Raw genomic sequence first — 13,872 nt, forward strand, 5'->3', positions numbered from 1 at the left:
TTTAAAATACATTTTCCTCAAATTCTTTGTTTCCATTCATAAATAATTATGAAAGAATGGTGGCAGTGAGACAACACAAGATTCTTCTCTGCCACAAGGAATACTGGCCAGCTAAGATCTGAGGGTGAAGAAAATCAGGGGATGAACAGATGGCTAGTCTGGATCCTCTGACAGTAGGATTATGAATATCCATCATATTCAGAAAATGTATACAACAATTCTCAGAGAAACAAAGCAATAAGATTTGAGAAAATGAAACAAACACAAGCTGTCCTTTACATACCTGTACATGAGCTGCCCTCTTTCCCTTGCATTCATTCTTCCCCATTCACCGTTTTCAAATGCCTCCTTTGCTGCTGCCACTGCTTTGTCAACATCAGCCAGTGAAGCAGAAGATACACTGGCTATAATCTGTCCAAAGATAGCATTGTGTTAGCTCAAAATGCAACTTTGGGATGAAGAGTGTTACTCCTGGATTCTAGATTCCTAGATTTTTCTTCTTCTCCAAAGCAAGGTGCATTGTCCCATTGGGTTTTACCCTCTCTTTCCATATGTAAAACCAGTGTGGTACTATAAAAGCTGAAAATCTTTATATGTGGTGTTAGGATCTAATATCTAAACATCCTAAAACAACTCCCACATTTTCTGTTTCTAAGGAATGGAGCTTCTGTTACCATAAACCACCATAAACACACAGTATTTTATGATGATTGTGTTCCATAAATACACACATTGTAAATTCTAATACAGAATTGTTGTGACTTTTATTCCATTCTATAATGAGTTTCAGGAAAAGTGTCAGAGTCTGACTTCTGATGATAGAGAAATTTGTGTAATTGATTTCAGCAGAATTTATTTACTCTAGAATTAAATGACAATTACATGGACATCAGAATATCTTCTCTTATTTATAATTCATAGTTGCTCAACCAAGATTCAGTAGTTCAGGACTGAAGTGCAACTGTATGTATTTTCCTACTGAGAAGTTATTTTTCTTACTGGAAATTTAATGGGACAATTTAATGTCACACTGACATCACATTTGTAAAAAAAGTTAAAAAAAAAAGAAATTGATTACTGACAGGACATATATATTCAATATCCTAAAAGAAACACTTCCTTATCAACTAAACTTCAGCAAAGTTTAAACGAGAATGAAAGCAAGGTAAAACATACAGGTAGGTATGGAAATTGATGTAATAACGGAAGAGGAAATAGGTTATTTTTGCTTTGCAGCTTGTCTTAAATGGAAAAAGTGTAGAATACACAAAATTGTAACTTAAAATTATTTCAAGAGGTTGTTTAATATGTACTGTATAGTTTTAAAATTAGCAGTATTCAGGTAATGGTTTAGATTTTATAATAGGCCAAAAAAATGAAATAAACTGGAACTGATCATATTTAGAAATTACTTACTGATCCATCTGCTGGATTTATAGTGTCATATGTTTTTCCATCATCGGCATTTATAAATTGTCCATTTATGAAACACTGGTATGGCATATTCACAGTCATGTTGTTAATATTTTTTGAAACCTGGGTGAAATAAACAACAAATTTATTTTTTTCATAACTGATATTTTAATGTGGCTTAACAAGCTTTTGATATCTGCAGCCAATGCATTTTAGAGTTTATATATGGCTGTTAGAAGTAAAATGTAATGGAAACCATATTCTCCCTCAGTGCTAATGACCATGCTCTGAGGCAGTTAAGTAGATTTCTGTAATTTTTTACCCCTGGTGTTTAAACCAATACTAAACCCTGGTTAAGACTGGTCTTAATGTAGTTGAATCAAATGCATAATTCTCAGATTCAAGAAAACCTGACTTCCTTAATTACTTAAAAAACTACGGAATCCTCCTGTCCCGTAAATTTTTCAAACAGACTCTTAGGAGAAAATTCTAGCACTGTACCCCTGAAAAGCAGAGGGTCAAGAACCAAACTGACTGAAGCACAGTGGCAGGACACTGCAGGGGAGGTAGGAATATGTGCCCACATGTGAGCTGCTCTATCGCGTGGTCTTGATCTCATGGATTCTGGAATGCTGTAAGTGGCATTACATATACACTTCCATTCCAAAAGGTAAATATATAGAAGTTTGTATAACCAAATATTTGTTTGTTTCTCTACAGCATCAAGCAGTCTAATAAAATCCATTGTCTACCCTTCCCTAAAGCCCAAGAAAGACTAAGCAATAAATGGAAAATAAAAGGTCTTACATAATCAATTACTAACTCTTCCTCTTTGTCTTCTCCTCTGAATTTTCTGACAGCCATTTGAATAAAATCTGCAAACTTGGTGGCCATATACACATCTTCACTCTGTAGCTTAAGTCCACTATATTTCTGTTTGATCTCTTCTAGCATTCTAAAGATTTTGAAGACAGAATAAATTTACAAATTACAAATCAAAGAATTTTTCAGATAATCGATTCATTAGAAGGTCGAAAGGGATCAAAACTGGGCACCAGTTTTTATGCATGTGAATATGTGTGTATGTTTCTCTGACAACAAGGGCAAAGAAGTTGTTGCATTTTATTGAAACGTAAGTTTAGCTGGGGGTGCTATGGAAAAGAAAATGTCTGTTCTGGAATGCTCTTAGGTAAACTTTTGGAAATAAATGACTGATAGAAGATATTGATATACTACTGCAAAACAGTATTTAGGACTACTCTACCAATATGTGGAGGACACCAAGATTGGTAAGTAATAAGGTTGGTAACCAGTTTCTTTAAAAAACCCTGAAATGCTGGTTTTATATTATGGCCTGGAATATCTGAGCTGCTAACAGAAGGTTAATGAGGTAACCCAAACCATGAAGAACTCAGTGCACTTGGAAGCATGAGCTCAGTTCTCTTTGTGAAAGGTTCCTCTTTCCCTCTGGGGAACTCTTTGTTTGGATCTCCAATCAGTCCCAACCATGTGGCTGATGTTCCTGAAGTCAATAGGAATTTTCCTTCAGTAGAAAGAGCAGGATCACATCAATACCTCCTAATCTTGGGAGAGGAACTCTACCGTATTTTCAAAGGTAGGAAAGGGAACAGTTAAGAGTACTGGAAAACATCGTGGGATTATTTTTTTTAATGCTACTTGGTCAACTCTGATTTAAAAGCACAGTGACAACTTCATTTTCATCAACTTTGGCTTCAAAATTTGGTTATTTTGAACATTTTTTACCTGACAACATGCATAGAGGATGCTCCAGATTTGAAGAAGTCTGTGGAATCCTCAATTGCAGCAACATTGCTTAAAATTCCCTTCCAAATAGCCTAATAATACATAAAAATAACAGAGGCAATAATCAATAATCCTCTAACTGCAAGAAGTATTTATCAAATTGTATTTTCTATGGTATCTGTGCCTACAACATCTACTATTTCAAAGGTTTCCAAAATACAAAATTATTTTGCAAGGTTCTAGAACAGTCTAGAGACCTGGTGTCGGACAATACATTTTTCAGCATAATTACGTGATCAAAATATATTATTTTGCCCATGACAATTTTACCTTATCAGGCAAGAAACCTGAATGTCACAATGCTACAATTTTCAGGCCCATTTTTAAAAGCCTTTTATACTCCAAATAACAACTTCCCATTGCATTATGGAATATGTTGTCCATAGAGGCAAGGACAGCCTGGAGCACTTTGTGACTGGATTGATGGCATTTCAGGCCCCTGGGCAGAGCTGATAAGTAGTTTAAGTCGCATACATGAGATGGAGAAATGAATAGTTAAATAACTGTCGATGTAGTATTTCAATTAATTATAATTAGGTTTCAGAGTTAGCAGGTAGCGTCATGAATTGATGAGTTTATATTCCTTTTTGCTATTCTCTCAGTCAGTCAATAGCTCCAGGCAGCACTTAGGTTGCTGGCAAGCAGGTTCAGGGTAATCTTGAAGCAGCAGTTTAAAATATTAGTGCATCAAGCTGCCTGACCTGTGCCAAAAGTTAATAAACCTGCAGCAGAGTTAGCAAAAGGGAGCACGTCTATGACTCATCTGCTCCATCACAAAACTTCAGTGACAAATGTGGCTTTCAGCTAAGCCCCTGACATTTACTACAGAGGGATGGATTTCAGGAGACGGCAGAAAAGTGCCTCTCTGGCTATGAGAGCTTTCTTCTCCAACTGTCCCAACCCTCTGCCCGATAGCCCCTTTCGTGTGGTTTTGGTAGAAGAGACAGTGCACACCGGTACAGTGAGGAAACTGCTGCTTTTTGTTCTCAGATTGCTGTTCTAAGACCCCCTGGAGCTTGTCCAACAGGACCACTCTGAGCACGTCCTAGTGATTAACACCACAGTGAAGAGAGGATTCCAGAACTATGCAAGTCTATCAGTGTTGGAACACTCACTGCTGTGAGGCGAAGGTCCATTTGTTTTTCCTCACTCTCACCTTCATCATTCATAGATATTTACCATAACTGATGCCCCAATCACTGTCTTTGTATCACTTGTATCTGAAAGGAAACCTTGTAAAATGACATACAAGTACTCTAGTGAAATCCCAGTTTCACCTGAATTAATGTCAACAGCTAAACATTCACCCCCATATTGAGTGTATTTTATCAAAAAATAATTTGCACAACGAAATAAGCGATATGCCTTGCCAATAATAAATATGCAATGCTTTTGTCTGAAGTAATACCCTATTAAAGCAGTTTATTGAATTACCCTAATATCTTCTGCCATCTTTTTCTCCTCCTCTGTAAGTTCCAGGGCAGTTGTTTCATCAACAGAGAAGTATTTAGATGCAGGAATCATTTTTCCATCTTCAAACTGCAGATTTCTCACTAGTACCTAAAAAATGAGAGAATATGATTTTAAATTGTCTGACAGGTAAGTACATCCTTATGTGAAGAGTTTTTAGGCATTAATATGGTTATTGGAACAGTAAAATAAATGGCTTGAAGGAAAGTTAATATGATGCAGGCAATTTAGCACAAGCCACTCCTACCTCATTTTCAGATTTTCTTCTGGTATTAGTACATTTTACTCCATATTGGAAATGAATGTGGATTGAATGAGAAGCAAAATATTAATGTCTTCTCTATAGCATGGTAGGGGATTGATAAACTCCAAGCGATAATCTCCAAACTCCAGTCTGTCATTAGCACCTGGATTTGTGTAGCCTGACAAGTCCACACTACTTGCACTTACTGCCAAAGTTATTCCATCCATGCTTATGTTTGCCAGACTGAGCACTTACCATCTTCCCATCATTTCCAAAAAGGACTAGACCATTCTTGGTTACAAGTCCAGGTCTTGAAGCACCTTTTATTGCCAGCTCTTGTCCAGCAGGCACTGAAGCATCAAATAATGATGACCCGTAAAATGTAACCACCTAAAAATAAATGTAATGTATGTAATTAAAAAGGCACAGATTCTAAACATGCTCTAAAATTTTAACAATTATATGACACTGTTTTGAAGCTTTAATATAACACAAATAAAAGCACCTGCACATGGAAAACACGTTAGAACAATATTTCTAGATCTTTACAACCCAGGACGTGTAACACTTCTCAAGCTGCCTAAACCTGCAAAGCTGCTTAGCTGTAACAAAGTGCATGCTGGAACCAGAGCAGGAAGGGAAGCAGCTTTTATCAGTGAATGCCCAGAGGGAGAGACCAGCAGAAGCCTGAGTGTGACTGGTGGAGTCCAGATCTGCTCCCAGGCTGTCAGTGCTGAACACTGCCTCCCTCTTGGGCTCTTCTGTTCTTTCTGGCCTCTCAAATCATCAATAGTTCCTGGACATTAGAGCAGAACCAGGATTTTGAAGCAGGCTACCAGCAGATGACTAATAGTTAAGTAAATAACAAAATCTGCACAGCCAGGAAAGATAATGTGATTTTTAAAACACTTTATGTGAGTACAATGTGGATCAAATATATAGTATCCTTAATACACTGAAAGGAAGTAGTTGGTTTTGGATAAAATGAGATAGATTTATTTCTGCAAATGACCTAGGCCCAAATCTCCTTAAAATAAAATCCCCTGTTATTTCAGCAGTTCACAGTGTTTCACTGTATTGTCAATACTGTGATGTTGCCCACTGTAGAGCATGGGTTGCATTATACTGTAATGCATGACTGCTTCCCAAAATGACTGGCACAGTCTGGGTCTACTCTTCTTACCTTTGTATAGTGCCTCATTTTTTTTTCAGATACTCATCTTTCTTCAAATTAAATTGATCTATGATTAAAAAACTCTTAACTACTGTGTTCTGTACATTTTATTTAGAACATTCTGTTCTAGGTATATACAAAACATATGGTCATCAAATTTGAGCTACTTGTAACTGTCATTTGTATTCAGTTGTGTGCAGACACTTTTAATTTCATAACATAAAAGGGTCAAAAAGAGGTTGTAGAAAGGAATAATATTCTTCTGGTTTTCAGAGCATACCTGGCCATCTATTGTTGTCCATGCTCCAGGCACTTTATCATGCCCTCGAATCCAATTGTGCAAAGACGCTGCAGGTTGGTCCCAGGAGATCTAGGAAATCAAGACATGCCAGCTAGTTCTTCTCTGTTTAGGTATAAATCAAGTTAGTAATGCTTTCCTATATAAGAATTACGAATTTTCCTTCCTTCTCTTTCAACCATTCATGTATTTAAGAACATAGAAAGGGTCTGGTCTAATAAGGGAAGATCAGTGATCTCCAGATGGCTAATCATCGCAGACCCACCTGGGATGCTCTTAGCACTTCTGTGCTCTCTGTAGTCTATATCTTTTCACAGATTCTCCTTCTTACATCAATATAATGAAAATATAACTCTTGCTACTAAGTATTCATTCTTAAATAATGAATACTATGATTCACAAATGTAATAAGCATATTATGAATATAAATAAGAGTATGTCTGGGGCATCACCTTCTACTCAAAACGACCTCTTTATTTCTTGGATCCTAAGTTCTTTAATAAATCTACAAACTTCTATTGAAATACTTTCTAATTGTGTATTGCCCTTTTACAAATTGTTCCATAAATGGAATCGCTACTACAACTCGCAATTCCTGCAAAATTTTGAGGAAAAAGGAAATAATGTTTTAAGAATGCCTTGTACATTTAACAGGAAACATCAGTGAAAATGCATTGCTTTATCTTTGCAGAATTTTGACCAAATCTGCCAAAATGAATTAAAGTATCAGAATAGCTATTAAATAACAAAACTCAAGTATTCAGCATCCTTCTTACACTAAACACAAAGAATATGTAGAATCAAGTTTTAAGCCAATGCAGATTGTTTTACATCAGGGAGATTAGGCCAGTTCTCTACAAGAAAGCTCCTTAAATATTATGTTACACTATTTTATGTTATATTTTATGGATTAATAAAATATCCTTATGCAAAACTATTTGTTCATAAGGTAAGCCAGGAATTGAAATGTGATTAAAAGCATCATCTGCAATAATTCAGGTCAAAATTCTTGGAATAATTTTTACTTTTCTCTTTTTTTTTTTTTTTTTTTTAATAAACTTTTACACTGGTCTAGAAAAGAAAAAGAAGGTATTATAGGCAGCTTTCACTATCCCTTAGTGGTGGCCTTCCCAACCAAAAAGAAGATCAGGTAATGCAGGAGGTGCTTAGATAATAGAGTTCTTATATGGGTATTTAAATTATTAAATTATTGGTCATTTACATGACCTATGTTGTTTTTTTTTCCTTAGTGCTAGCAGGACAGGTGCCAACATTTGCTTTTCCTAACATCAAGTCTATTTCTGGTAGAGACTTTCATAAGGCCTGTTGGTAAACAATAAGAGCTATCTTCATCCAATGTCTTATTTACAAGTATGGTAACTCACTAAGAATCCCCTGGAAGTGCTTCTAGATGCCTGTATGATACCAAATAGGACATCAGATTTCTAAATACATGTAACTACTAAAAGGGAATAGCAACTCAGCCTAGGGCTCCATTACATGCATTCTTACAGTTATTCCAGGAAAAAAAAACTAGAGAAACAACTGAGTTAAAAGTCATTTAACTTCATATTGCTACTGTTGTAATCTGAGTTAATATCTTTTCTAATGCTATGCACAAAACCCAATGTTATTTAACACTACCTCTGCATTTTCCTTCTTCTGGATCCCTTCGTATGTGGCCCCTTCTTTAGGCTGAGGTATACGAGGGGCTTTACCGTCAGCAATGAGATGTACAGCTTCCACCTAAGTGAGAAAGTAACAGATTTAATGTTAGTTTGGTTCACCTTTTTTTCCTCAGTCGTACTTGTGAATGACAGCAAAAGACTTTCTGCCACAAGGTGAATTGGTTTGGGTTTTTTTAAACCTAGGATCTCCAAAATCTCAGGGACCAATGCTGCCCTGATTGACATACATGTGCGATTAAACTTCTTTGACAAAAGAAATAGCCTCCAAAATTTGATGGTAGTACCTAGTCACAAAACTTATAGCAGCTGCCTAAAACTCTGCAGGACAAAAATGTAGCTCAGTATGACTGCTTTCAAATTCTTCCTATTTCTTTATGCAAAACGTTAGTTCTCTGCATTTAAGGGGAAAGAGAAAAAAAATCTCTAATGAACAATGCTGAGTATTTTTAATTTATTTTCCTTTATTCACTTTAAAAAAATACAAAAAAAGGGCACCCATACAAAATCCAAAGCCAACCCACCAGGGCTTTGAGCTTAAAACACCAACTCCCTCTCTTGTTTTAAAAAACATCACTCCTAACTTGTTGGTCTCTCTGAGCCTTTAAAAGATTTCATCTTGTAAAAACATTTAAGGAATCTCTGGAAAGAGCTATATTCCAAACAAAATCAACTTGTTGCCATCTGTGGAAACAGAATATGTTCTGCCTCCTGTCAGCAACAAATATTCCGAGGTCACATCCTCAGCTGTTGTGCAGCTGCACAGCTCCACTGAAGTCTAGGATTTGGCTGAGCACCACAACCTCTTTCCAAAGGCATGCATCTTTTCTATACTTCCTTTGATTTCAACCTCTTTTCCTCTTAAAAAGCTGGTATTTAGTACAGCTAAACATACCATAGCCTTTATGCCTTCTGGGAAGAGAAACCGGTTGTACAGGTCATCCACAGTGTCATTTTGGCCAACATCACATTCTCGCTGCAGAAGTATTGGTCCAGTGTCCAAACCATCATCAGCCCAAAAAATAGTAAATCCTGCTTTCTTATCTCCTTGAATTAAAGTCCTGGACATTATAAAAAAAAAAAAAAAAAAAAAGACTTACAGTAAATATAGATAGTACAAAAGTAGTCAGGGATATCCTCATGTGTTATACATTCATTTTCTCAGGAAGACAGTGAAGAAAATCCTGAACCATCTTTAATATACTTTCATTGCTCACTTCACTGTCAGAGACCCACTGTTTTGGTACTGTTGGTGTATGGTTTCCATAAAATGACATAAGAAATTATGCAAGTGAACCCTGGCTGTCTTTCACACAGATCATTGTGATAATTATTAGTGGTAAGACACACAGAGCAAAAGGTGTGCAGTAGTTACGACAGAATTTGAAAGATGGAAGCATCTAACAGCATATTATCTTAATAATTCATGGCATTAGCCAAGCCTCACAGCTCATCTGCAGGTCAACAAGGCAAATACAGTTGTCACACAGCTGTAAAAGAGCTAAGCTCAGAGTAGAAAATTATGAATATACAACTGTTTAAAAAAAAAGTTATTAAGGGAATTAAGGGTATCCAGCCAGATTCTCAGCTGCTGTGCATGAACACAGCAACACTTACAACAGACCTATGCTGATTTACCTCAGCTCAGGATCTGCCTCTGCATGTGAATGGAACTTCAGGCACTTGAAACTTTCCAGTTCTCCTTCGGCATGCGCCTCAGAATAATGGAAAATCAGACCAAAGTGTTTAGGGGAGCAGCCAGAATATTTCCTGCACGATTTTAACCATTTGTCTGCATGTAAATACCGATGATGTTTTAAGTAATGCATATCTCATGTAAGTGTTCCCTTGGCAGTCCATATTGTAACAGATCATCCAAGATCTGCTTACACACAGGAAAATTCATTATTAATTGTAAGCACTGAAAAGCCCTACGCTATTGAAAAGAATAAAACACACATACGTGCAGAACAAGGGACAAACTCCAAAGACAACTGGGGAAGCTGGCAGCTATAACTGAAGTGGGAGCTTACATAGGTTTGGCTAGTCCATTTCAGATCTTTCTCACATTTAGGCAGCACTTCCTGTGTTTTCTATTATGTAAAAATTCCAAAAGATCACTGATGAGAAGTGAATATTGTCAGCCTGGCACTGGACAAGAAGAAGGTTTCATGGGCAATTGTCCCTGATGCTGAAGAGGTGACAGGATGAGAACTACTGTGTGCCCCCTCCCTGTCCACCAGCTCCCTCTGCATAGGCCTGCAGATAACAGAGTGGCAGCAGCTGGAAAAAGATGTAAAGGAAGTGAGTGAGGAACCCTCAGAGCCTCAGGGACTTTGTTTGTCCCTGGTACCTCTTTAGCCATGCCTAATTCCCAAAGGTTTTCTTGGTCATACTGTGGAGATAAAGGGCCTGATCAACACCAGGGCTGTAGACACAACACATGAAAGAAGTAATGATGAGAGCAAGGGTTGAGAGGGACAAGAATAGTCAGCCAAGACCAAATCCTACTGTAGCTTAAAGGCCTCAGACAATGGCCTTTACCTGGGAAGGGCAGATGCTTACAGAAGGAATATGCAAAATAAAGCAAGACATAGTGATACAACACTGCAGTACATTCCTGTTTCTGGAAACCTTCACTTCAGGAACTTCCTGAAAGAGAATTTGTATCTACATCTTCCTATGTAATAGATCTTTATGAACTTTTCCTCCATGAAAGCATCCTTCTGGAGCTCTCTAGCCGGGAAGTACCACAATTTAATAACAGACTGCATGCAGTAAAAGTACCTCCTTTATTCCTGGTCAAATCCTACAAGCTGATTTCTTTGCTGGCTGCCCCCTAACTTTTGATTAAGAATGATTGATCATTCCTTGCTCACCTTTCCATGTCTTTCATAGCTTAATGCACAGCTAGCGTATTTCCTTCCCAGTGACCTCTTTTCCAGTCTGAAGACTCTGTGCTTTGTCTCCCATCATGTGAAAGCTGTTCTATACCTTGACCATCTTTTTTAGCTTTTATTGAAATATATCTAGTTTATGTTCCAACTGAGAACCAGACAGTATTTATGATCCTTTGATGGTCTCTTTTCTGAGTTACAACAATTAACTTTAATACTGCTTGCATATAGTCAGGGGGTTTTGCCCCTTGTGTACATTTCTTTATGATTTTTAACTTTGAATTTGACTTCTCATTTTCTTTATCTCACATTCACATTATCACATTTACCCATTTGCATAGATAGCGTATTCTTTATTATAGCTTGAAACCAGAGCGACTGGTCTAAAGTTTCCTGGCTTTTTCTTTCAGTTGTTTTAAAACTGGTATTGCTCTTGCTGTTTTTCCAGTCACCTGTACCAACATGACCTTAAGAAACAGGAATGCTGCAGATTGTCTCAAAGCTGCAGCTTCAAATTTGCTTGAAAGTCCCCTGGTCCTGAATGAATAAGAGATGAATAAAAGATAAATGTATAAGAGATTCTTATTCATTCATCAGTTTACCTAAAATCTCTTCTACTCACAGTTTAGCTGAAGAGAGTTGTTTTCACTTATTCTGCACAAAGAAGGGCTGTAGGATAAACACCTTAACCTCCTTCCTCCTGAATACCAATACAGATCTCCTACTATGGTATTCCCTTTCATAAGCACCTTTGTAAAATCAAACACCTCTATAACCCTACATACCTCTCACCTTTAATGTACTTGGGAGAATTGTTATTATTCAATTTTATGTTTTTTTTTCTGGACCGTCTGACTCTCATTTTTCACCTGATTTGCCAGAATTTATGCCCTTTTGTTATTCTACTCACTTGGACACAACTGACGCATTTTTGAAGGATTTCCTTCCATCTGTAACAGTCTCCTTTACACCTCTGTTTAAGTACTTCAGCTTACCATTTTTTCCAGTAAGGATAAAAATTAAAAAAAAAAAATAAATAAAAAAAAGATACAATTTTGCTTTGAAACTACAGCACCCTGTCTTCAGATAATCATCACAGAATCATAGAATTAGCCGGGTTGGAAAGGACCTCTGAGATCATCAAGTCCAACCCTTGATCCACTACCACTGTGGTTACCAGACCATGGCACTCAGTGCCACATTCACTCTCATCTTAAAAACCTCCAGGGACGAAGAATCCACCACCTCCCTGGGCAGCCCATTCCAATGACTGATTACCCTCTCTGTAAACAATTTCTTCCTAACAGAGCTCAGACCATGCCCTCTTGCCTTACTGATAGCTGCCTGGGAAAAGAGACCAACCTGGCTACAACCTCCTTTCAGGGAGCTAGAGAGGGTGATGAGGTCACCCCTGAGCCTCCTCTTCTCCAGACTAAACAACCTCAGCTCCTTCAGCCTCTCCTTATAGGACTTGTGCTCAAGTCCCTTCACCAGCCTCGTTGCTCTTCCCTGGACCTGCTCCAGCACCTCAGTATCCTTTCTGAACTGAGGGGCCCAGAACTGGACACAATACTCAAGGTGTGGCCTCACCAACGCAGAGTACAGGGGAAGGATCACTGCCCTGCTCCTGCTGGCCACACTGTTCTTGATGCAGGCCAGGATGCCATTGGCCTTCTTGGTCATATGGGCACACTGCTGGTTCATGTTCAGCTTCCTGTCAATCCAAACCCCCAGGTCCCTTTCTGCCTGGCTGCTCTCCAGCCACTTTGTGCCCAGCCTGTAGCGCTGCAGGGGGTCATTGTGGCCAAAGTGCAGGACCTGGCACATGTTGCCTCTAAGATTCTTTTAAAATTGTTTCTTTATATTTAGACAATTTCTTATTCAATTTAAACCCTGTGGTAATGGCATTTCTGTTGTCACAAGAATGCTAGATATCACTCTACCGTGGTCATTATTGCAGTGTACTTCTTTCAGGGTAACAGTTTGAACCCAGCCTTGTGCACTGCTCAGAAGAACAGCTAGATAAAGTTTTATTTTTGTGGATTCTCTTCTATTCTCCCATTCAGTGAAATCTTAGGCTCTGCATCAACCCCTATCGTAATATTTATCCAGTGTCTGTGGGGGTTGAGCCACAAGGGCAGTGTCCTGTTTATAGAAACTCCAGATTGTCAATTTGCCTATGTGAGTAAAATATATGAATGTACAGATCACATCACTGATCTTTCCAGAATAACAGCTGCACTCGCATTGGAAACAATAACAAATCTTAGGTATGAAGTGCAGTTCATAAACCAAATAGTCAGCTGCTTCAGAGAAGTTCCTTCAGAGCAGTTGCAAGTCAACAGAACTGTGCCAGCATTTACATGAGTAATGGGTGCAGACCAGCATCCTAAAATGACAAAAACATAGTTTTGAGCACAAAACTCACCAGTTGATTGCAGAAGCTCCTCGGTGGCGTGGTAGGATGGATGGATGGTAAATAATAGAGCCGTGCTTTGGGCAGTCAATAACATCCATGGGAATAAACTGTGTACAGAACGGAAGGACATTTAGCTCTGCTCCAACTGATTTGTAGGCTGCAACTACTTCCTGGATAGGCTTGCCTTTAGCTCTCCATCTGGGGAACTTAAAAACAGGAGTGCCATCCTTCTCTGCCGCCAGTGCTGAGGGGTAAGAACAAATTTTTTTTTTAATTCATGTTTTGTGTTAAAAATTCAAACTGAAATCAGAGATACACCTAGTAAGACAACTCAAGCAGATCACCAAGTGTGCGATTACAGAGTGGCCTTTGTTCTGTATGTTATTTAAAAACCTTTGTGCTTGGATATGTTTCATTCATCCTGTCTGTGATTCTCATCCCTATAGCT

The 13,872-nt window shown here is 38.0% G+C and overlaps 1 protein-coding gene across 1 annotated transcript in view; it reads right to left on the reverse strand.

Moving 5' to 3' along the window:
• The window catches only part of ALDH1L2 (aldehyde dehydrogenase 1 family member L2), a 33,877-nt gene that overhangs the window by 12,029 nt on the left and 7,976 nt on the right, over positions 1–13,872 (reverse strand). Inside the window, exons 3-12 of the mRNA XM_027890461.1 lie at positions 13,434–13,668; positions 9,004–9,169; positions 8,068–8,169; positions 6,406–6,495; positions 5,207–5,341; positions 4,672–4,797; positions 3,178–3,269; positions 2,221–2,368; positions 1,417–1,536; positions 284–411 (exon numbers count right to left, since the gene is read on the reverse strand). Coding sequence (XP_027746262.1) covers positions 284–411; positions 1,417–1,536; positions 2,221–2,368; positions 3,178–3,269; positions 4,672–4,797; positions 5,207–5,341; positions 6,406–6,495; positions 8,068–8,169; positions 9,004–9,169; positions 13,434–13,668 — 1,342 coding nt within the window. The remainder of the gene's footprint in view (positions 1–283; positions 412–1,416; positions 1,537–2,220; positions 2,369–3,177; positions 3,270–4,671; positions 4,798–5,206; positions 5,342–6,405; positions 6,496–8,067; positions 8,170–9,003; positions 9,170–13,433; positions 13,669–13,872) is intronic.

This window comes from Empidonax traillii, unplaced genomic scaffold (assembly GCF_003031625.1).
Source record: "Empidonax traillii isolate 1590-97213 ecotype Southwest subspecies unplaced genomic scaffold, ASM303162v1 scaffold289:size826226, whole genome shotgun sequence".
Lineage (NCBI taxonomy): Eukaryota > Metazoa > Chordata > Aves > Passeriformes > Tyrannidae > Empidonax > Empidonax traillii.